This window comes from Molossus molossus, unplaced genomic scaffold (assembly GCF_014108415.1).
Source record: "Molossus molossus isolate mMolMol1 unplaced genomic scaffold, mMolMol1.p scaffold_m16_p_14, whole genome shotgun sequence".
In the NCBI taxonomy this organism is placed as follows: Eukaryota; Metazoa; Chordata; class Mammalia; order Chiroptera; family Molossidae; genus Molossus; species Molossus molossus.
This window is the reverse complement of record NW_023425349.1, coordinates 71,467,464-71,475,988: the sequence shown is the minus strand read 5'-3', so window position 1 is coordinate 71,475,988 and position 8,525 is coordinate 71,467,464. Positions and strand designations below refer to the sequence as shown.

The window sequence follows — 8,525 nt, the reverse complement described above, 5'->3', positions numbered from 1 at the left end:
TGTAAGTGGGAGAGCAGAGTATCAGTTTTAGAGATTCAAACCACTGAACTTGGAGGCTTGGATTGGAAATTAAAGTTGGTCAGAAGTGGTCGGATCTGATTCGGGTTATTAATTAATTAATTAATTTTTGTGAGCAGCTGGGAGAACTGAAAATTAACAAACAAGACCCCGGATGCCCCAGGTAATCCCTTTCCCTCCCGTTACACCACTCTCTTTAATCCAAGGGCCGAGACAACTTGTTTTCGTTCATTTAAGAAAGAAAACTGAAAATAAAGCAAGAAAGTTGAACCAGAAAGAAGAGAAGCAAGTAAAGAGGGAAGGCAGGGAGAAGAGGATGAAGCCAAAGGAAAGATTCAGAAAGAAATTGGGAAGTGAGGGAAAAGGGGGAGAAAGGCATGAAGATAAAGACGGCAAAAAAGGAACGACCTCTAGGAAGGTGCAAGGATCTTTATTTAACGAACCAAAGTTACACCCATCTTTCACTTTCAAATCAATCTTCGAGATCTTATCCGTTTCCTTTGTAAAGGTTGTCTGCGTTGCTAAAGGAAGCTAGTCAGTATTCCTCACCCCGCCCCACACGTGGCTGCGCTGTTCCATCCCCGGCCACCGAGACCAAACAACCCGAGTGGGAACGTTGCAGGCGCGCGACTCTGGGAACACTTCCGCGACTGGTTGTCACTCGGGGAACCTAACCGGATTAATACCCAGAGATGGGATTACGTTGGCTGTCACCAATACGCCTAAAGATTATAATCCAATTTATGCACATTACAGTCGATATTAACTTTATCTGATATTTTAAGACTCCCAGTTGCTCTTCGCGTCCTCAGAGGACAATCCTTCACGTTCTGATGCAACCAAACAGGCTGTCAGGAGGGAAAACATCCCGAAGAAAACCACTCCAAGCCTCCTCCCGGAGGAGGGTCTGCACCCGGCGTTCCCAGGTATTTCGCCTTCACCTGGGCAGTGCTTTGCGATGCCTCTCAGCCGTGGACTATCAGCGCGGGAAGCGTTCCCTTGGAAGGAAATAACATTCTTGTTTCTCTGTTGTTCATTTCATCTTTATATTTTCGGTGGCGGTGGCAGTGGCAGAAGGGCGGGGAGTGCAGGGGCGGGTGCCTGTGAGCGGATTGTTGCCGGTTATAACAGTCTCAGCGATTGCTTTTTGAAGCTTATTTGTAGGATGGTATTTCTCTGGTTCAGTCTTTAAATAAGTTTGTTTGGGTGTGAGTTCTTGCCTTGTCAGCACAAAACCACAAAAAGATGTAGTGGAAAGTAAAAGAAAGCCCCCCTCCCTCCCTCAAGCGTGCTAACTAACGCCAAAGACTTGATTTAACATCCCTTCTCCGGCTGCTGGGGGCTCTTGGCAGTGGCTACATTCCAGCAGTTTTAATCCGTTTTTTATTGTAGGGCGAAGGGAGTTTACACAGGGACTGGGATGGCTCCCCAGCTGGCCGCTCTCCCAACTCTAACGCCCCCTCCCCGCCCCGCCCTTCTCGCCACCCACCCCCCCCCACCCCCAGCAGGAACCTGTTACTTTAAGCGAGGTGTTCCAGTGTGGCGCAGCCGGCCGCCGGGGTTTCGGGAGGTGGCCGGTGATTGGCTCTTTCGAGCTCCCCCTGGCTGGCTCGCTCGGCCTCCCCGCGCGCTCCGCCCCGCCCGCGCGCCCTCCCTCCGCCCCGAGAGGCTCGGAGCCCGGGTGTCAGGCGCCACGGCGCATGCTCCGGAATCTCATCCTCTGGCCCTGGAGCTGCTGCTGCTGCTGCTGCTGCTGCTTTTGCTTTTGGGGCTGAGTTTAATAACCGAGCGAGCGAGCAAGCGATCGCGGGGGAAAAAGGCAGAGAATGTCCGCCATCTACCCTCCGCTCCTGGGCGCGCTCTCATTCATAGCAGCCTCTTCATGAATTACAGCTGAGGGGGGCGGGGAGGGGGGTACCTCACAACACCCCAGCAAACCTCCGGGCCCCCAGGCATGGCTAGCTCGGTAAGTACACGCAAAAATATTAATAAAAGACCCCCACCCTCCCCAGCCTTTCCTCCCTCGCTCTGTGCCGCCACCGCAGCCCAGACAGCGCCAGCGCTCCGCGGTTTCAATTAGAAAAAGGTTGGTACGGTTTGCAGGGAGCTGCTGCCTCTCCCTCAGCCTCCGCTCCCCTCCCTCCTCCCCCTACCCCGCGCGCGCACACACACACACACACACACACACTCTCACACACTCACACACACTCGCCTCTCCACCCCCCCCCCCCGCGCCTCGCTCCCTCCTCTTCTCTCTTTGCAATCGCAAGAAGCGCACTCTCGCTCACACGCGCGCACTCACACACACACTCACACACGGAGGAAGGAGGCGAATAATAACTCAGCCATATTTCAGCCGCAGCCGCCGCTGGGAGCCGCGGGCACAGTCCGGGGACGCAGTGAGCAGCCTCGGCGGCCGCTACGATGGTGCGTTCTCCGCGGCGCGCGTGTGTGAGCCGGAGTGTGCGGGCTGACAGCGGCCGGGCGGCACGCAACTTTGCCCCCGCGCCCGGCTGCGCGCAGTCGAGGCTCGGTGGTTGTCCGCCCGCCGCCCTGCCTTTCTGAATTTAATATTTTTGGGGGAGGTGGGAGGTACTTTGGGGCCACTTTGGCTCTTGGAAGTGTGTTGCGGGGATTCGGTAAGGCTGGCCTCGCCGATCGCATGGGGCTTTTTGCTGGGGGGGTGCGGGGTGCCTTAAGTTATGTATGCCTCGGCGTGTTTTCCTGCGGGCATGTGTATGTATGTGACGACGTCTCATTTTTGTTGTGCACGAACCCCGTGGTAAGAGCACGGGAGTTTGTACCCATCAGCGGAGGCTGCCTGTAGTTTCCATTCAGCCTGGCACAGAGCTCCACACGCACGCACACACGTACACAAAGACTTCCTCGGCGTGTGCCTGTCGCCGCGGTACTTTCGGGGAGGGGGCTCGCCCGAACACCTCTCGGAGTCCCAGCTACCTCCCCTCCCACGCCGGGAAACCTCCCGATCATCGTCTCCTAATAGTCTTATAATTTGTTTCCGATGTATTTGTTGTCGTGCTTGTAGTGGCTGAGTGTGCTCTCCCTCTTTCCCCCGATCCCCGGACCCCCTTTCCTATGGGGGTAACATTCCGTTACAATCCAGGCGAGTATGGATGCTGGGCCCTGGGCGCCGGGGGCCCGGCCGGCTGGTGGGTTGTATTTGGAGGTATGGAGTGTGCGCGCCCACGCGCGTGAAACGTGGATGCAGAGGGCACCGCCGTTTCCTTTTATGTGCGTTTCAAGGAGGAAAAAAAATGTCAGGCGCAATGTACAGTGTCGAACGGTCGCCTTCCTGTTGTTCACCGGCTGTCTCTCCTCCTGCTGCCCGCAGTGTGCCGTACAGGTGAAGCTGGAGCTGGGGCACCGCGCCCAGGTGAGGAAAAAACCCACCGTGGAGGGCTTCACTCACGACTGGATGGTGTTCGTGCGCGGCCCGGAGCACAGTAACATACAGCACTTTGTGGAGAAAGTCGTCTTCCACTTGCACGAAAGCTTTCCTAGGCCAAAAAGAGGTAGGGTTCTAATACAAAAGGAGCTTGATAAAAAATGTCTTTGCTGGCGGAGGAAACAATCGCTTGGCCCGGGGGTCCCCTGCCCTTTCCTTATCCCTTTCCCCGCCCCCCCCCCCCTCCCCGAGTCGCACTCGCCGGCGGAGCCTCAGGACCCGGGTGCGCGGCGCCGTGCTGGCCAGGTCCAGGCAACCGCCGGCGCAAGCGACTTCGGCTTGGTGAAAGACACCGCAGAGAAAGGACCGTCAGGTGTCGAGTGTTTATCCATCCCAAGCCAGCCCTCACCGGTCCTCTGGGCTTAGCTGCGGGTTCTGTGGGGAAGGGGCAATTAGTTGTTGGATTTGGAGGTGTGAGGTGTGGGGCTGGAGGGAATAAACAGTTTGAGCTTTTTTTTTGTCCTAGAGAAATCGAGACTTACCTGTATTATTGGCAGAGAATGTATGGGATGTCGTTGTTTTCTGTCTTGAGAAGTAGCCTCTCTTTGGGGTCTTCTCTGCCTCCGTGTATATAGAGGCATTCAACACCAGTTGTCACAGACTTTTCTTTTTGTGGGTTAGTCACCCTTAGCCTCCACAGGCAGGATTTTATGTTTAGTTGGGGGACTTAACTCTTTCCTAGCCCCGAGGGCACTTAATTGATCATTCAATTTTGAACAACCTTCCGAAATGTATGCCTAATGTGATCTGCAAGGAAGAGAGTCCCTGCAAAGGTCCAGTCTAAGTTTCAGAGGAACGATGCTGTTTTGCCCTGTGCCTCAGTCCTTCCCCACCTTGGTTCTTAGCCTGGGTGTCTAGTTTGCATAATCCTGCTGAGTCTTTGGTTCCTAGATATTTTCCAGAAAGGATAGGACAGTCCTGACGAAAAGAAATCGGGTGTTATTTCAAAAGAAATTGAGAGGAGATTTGAGAAGTCCTAATTTCTATTCCCTACAGCTGCTGGAAAGCTACTGTCTGGTTGTTTATATGGATTAGTGGAGGTAACAATATAAATACAATAAGGTGCTTTGTTTGTGAGTAGGTTTATTTATCTAAGTCGACACAATGGTTAGTAGTTATCTTCCATTTGATCCATAATCTTTATTGGCATCTAGAACTCCTGCAGTTTCTTAGGGTAACATCATAATAAATCCGTTCTGCTTAGAGCTACATGGAAATTATTGAACATTCAGGGGCAGAATAAAGAGAAATGCTGTGTGCCTTAGAGGTGGCAGAGGCTTGTATTAATGCTTGTTTTTGTTTCCAGAGCTCATGTAATAGGATGTAGGATTGTATGTTTTGCCTTTAGTGGTTTGTTTAATAGCTCCTTTTGAAAACTTGAGCAGTTGAATTTGATGGGTTTTGCTGGATGGCTAATAAATGAATCCAGCTTCTAATAGATGGTTAGAAATATGCATGGCCTATGGGAAATAACATTTAGATTTTATCAGCATTTTCTATCAAAATATAGCCAGGGACATTATATTCTTATTTCTTCAAAACTGTGATAAGGATGAGTATTGTCAAGTTTCTGTCACTATATGAAGGTTGGGTATGATGCTTCTTGGAATCTCGTTCTCCCTTTTCCATGTGTCCATAGAGCCACTGTGGAGGAGTTTAAACAAAAGAAACCATCTTCTTAGGTCCTTGGTACACACTATTATGACTATAAGGCTGCTATTCACTTCGGGTGAAATATACTTCACAACAACAACAAAAAAAGCCATATTTATTGAATTAGGAAAACGAAGTCAGTTGGCAGAAGATCTTAAGTTAACTTTGCTTAGGTGCCTTAACAATCGCCAAATTGGCATTATGAAATTAAAGATGATCAACCTTCCCATATTTCACCACTATTCTCTGTTTCAATGGGTGTATGTGGTGATGTTCCCCTTTATTTCCCATACCTAATGATTTTCTGTCCAACCTGAGGGAATGTGAGGGTGCTGCCCACACAACCCACACCTGGGAATTGTTGCTAGGCGTGGTAAGCCGCTTGATAATACTATGTCTTCCCAGATGTCTTTGGTGAGACATCAGCTTGTCCATTGGGCTCTTCAGTTTTTACTCTCAACTGTGGAGTTTCTTTATGTAGTCTATAAGCCATTGTTTTAAAATGTTTATTTTTGGATTTTTATTTGTATGTGTGCTTCCCATGATGTGACAAGTCCTGGGAAAAATGCCAGCTTACATAGCCCAGGAGAGACCTTGTCATACTGTAATTACACATGATTCAGATTGCAAGGGAAGGGTTCTCTGTTCATTGGGAATAGTTGTAAATTCACTTAACACCAAACATGCCACTTAATCCTGGGACTTAGTTTTTGGCCTATAATAGCTTTCAAACTGTTAAGAATAGGCACAGAATAAGAGTGCCAGGCATTTCTAAGTTTACTTCTATACCTTTTAAGGTGCTATATTATAGATCTATAAGTGTTAGGATTGGAAATGGGAGAAACTGCAAAAAATGGCTTTGTGAAAAATCTGAGTTACAAAATATTTAAAAGGAATGAATATATTCTAAATTCTAACTGGCTATTAATAACAAGTTAAATCACTTTCACTATATATGGTAGCAGATAAACAGAAGTAGACCTTAGAACTGAGGATGAACTCCTTAGCCATGAATATGGATGAGACCTTAGTTTTATAAATCTTTGGTTTGAAAAAGTGAATTATTTTCAGGTTAATTTTCTTTATTTCACAGTAATATTATGAGAACTTGTAGAAGAAGAAATTATAGTATTATCAACTTGTTGCCTACTGAGAATTACATATACCATTTCAGGATTGAGCTAATTGGACTTGAATTAATGAGGTTTTACTCTGTCCCAAAGATGTATTGGAGACTTTCAATTGAAAACTACTAACGCAAAGTCCTGAAAAAAGAGGTTTTGATGAAACAGTGAAACCTGGAATAGCCATTAGACTGTTACAGAATAGGCAGGTCAGAGTATAATGCATTTTAAAACTATCTGCTTGCAAAGAAAGACCGTATCTTATTTATTAGTACCAAAGATTTATAATAGTCTGAAATGACTGGAATGAAGAGTCACATTCAAAACATTTCATTTAAAATATTAATGTTTTCATTTTCAGTATGATGTGAATTTGAATGAACTTTCTTTTCAATTATAGCTATCCTTACTATTACAATCTGTCCCACTGACATTTATGATATGAAATCTGTTGCTTATTATTTTATGTAAGCTAATTTGGCCAGTGGTATGATTTGATAGCTTTTTATTTGTAGCCTTAGTCCTTTCAGTGGGCAGATAAAGCGTAATAAATCCACATTTATAACTTTCCTTTGATTTAAGTGTTTGACCTAGCTTTACTGTGTAGTTATGATTTGTATTAGTCTTCTGAAATAATTTGAACAACTTTTTATCAGGGTATCTAAAATTTGAGGGTTTACTAGTTGCAGATACTGTGTGCACCTGGTGTATTTTCTCTTCCAAGGCATTTAAAAGATGTAAGGAAAAAATAAAGTTGGAAAACTATACTGATACATTCAGTGAGTGTTGCAAGATTTGTGTAGAATTCTGTATGGAATTAAGATGACCAGTGAGAACAGTTTTATTACTTGGTAATTTGAAGCAACATGTAGTGTTATTTTCTAAGGCACCTAAAATCTCAGTTTCTGTAGGAAATCTCATATGCTGTTAGTGAGAATGTAAATTGGGCACATACATTTTAGAGGGCATTTGGCAAAATCTAATATGATTTTAAATGTTTATGCCCTTTGCCCCAGAATTTCACTTCTAGGAGTTAACAGATATGGCTTCACAACTACATGAAGATACAGCATAATTCTTGTGACTTTTTAATTTTTTTGTTGTTTTATCCTCACCCGAGGACATTTTTCCAATTTTTGTACAGATAGAGTGGGAGGGAGAGAGAGGGGGAGAGAGAGAGAGAGAGAAACATCGACGTGAAAGGGACAAGTCGAGTGGCTGCCACCCGCACAACCAACCAGGGCCGGGGACAAACTGCAACCGAAGTATGTGCCCTTAGCGGGAACCGAACCCGGGTCTCTCCGGACCGCAGGCCGACGCTCTAACCGCTGAGCCAAACCGGCCAGGGCGTGACTGTTTTTTAATAGCAAGCCATATAGTGGACCTCAACTGAGTAGAATTAAATGATAGTAATTTATATAAAAAAAGAGGGTAAATCTATTTGTACATGCAGAAAGATCTTCAAGATAAATTAAGTGAACCCTGGCTAGTTTGGCTCAGTGGTTAGAGCTTTAGCCCACCAACCAGAGAGTCCCGGGTTAGAGTTCCTGCTAAGGGCACGTACCTTGGTTGTGGTTCGTCCCCGGCCTGGTTGGGGTTGTGCGGGTGGCAATCAGTAGATGTGTCTCTCTCTCTCTCCCTCCCTCTCCCTCCTGCTCTACCTGAAAATAAACCCAAAAATGTCCTTGGGTGAGAATAAAAAATAAAAAAATTAAGTGAAATAAGGCAAGTTGCTAAATCAGTGTGATCCATTTGAAAATGTATTTATACAGATTTTAAAAAGTATATATATGTATATAAATAAATCCTGGATGAGTGATTATAAACTCTTACCAATAGTTTTCTTAGAGGGTGCTTATGATGCTGGTGGAAATGGGGGTTATTTTTGTAGTGTTTTGATTTTTTTTTAAAAAGTTAATTCTATATATTTAAAGTACTCCAGTGGGCACTCATTACATTCTAAGACTGAAAGGCAAAGAGTAAAGAGCTGGTGTAGAACATAGCTACATATTAATCCCCGTTTAAAAGGCAATCTAAAAATGATCTCTAACTATCTTGGGTAGATATTGTTCAGTGGTGAGCAGGAGTTAAGGTTAGGAATTACAGACTTGGATTCAAATGTTGGTTTAAGAGACACCTTGTATGATCTTGAGCAAGTCAGGTCTTTGTCTTTTTCTCATTTGTGTTAAAGGGGATGATGGCAGAATAGAACCAGTACCTCACAAATTGAGGATTAAATATGGATCAGCTGTTCTCAAATTTAT

General features: G+C 46.0%; 1 protein-coding gene across 2 annotated transcripts in view; it reads left to right on the top strand.

Moving 5' to 3' along the window:
- The first annotated feature begins 851 nt into the window (after positions 1-851).
- The window catches only part of MLLT3 (MLLT3 super elongation complex subunit), a 287,402-nt gene continuing 279,728 nt past the window's right edge, over positions 852-8,525 (top strand). Inside the window, exons 1-2 of one of the 2 annotated variants that reach the window (XM_036260333.1) lie at positions 852-944; positions 3,371-3,551. In XM_036260333.1, the coding sequence (XP_036116226.1) occupies positions 852-944; positions 3,371-3,551 (274 nt within the window). Of the gene's footprint in view, positions 945-1,736; positions 1,985-3,370; positions 3,552-8,525 lie in introns of those variants that run through there. The other variant, XM_036260334.1, reaches the window with a different exon arrangement.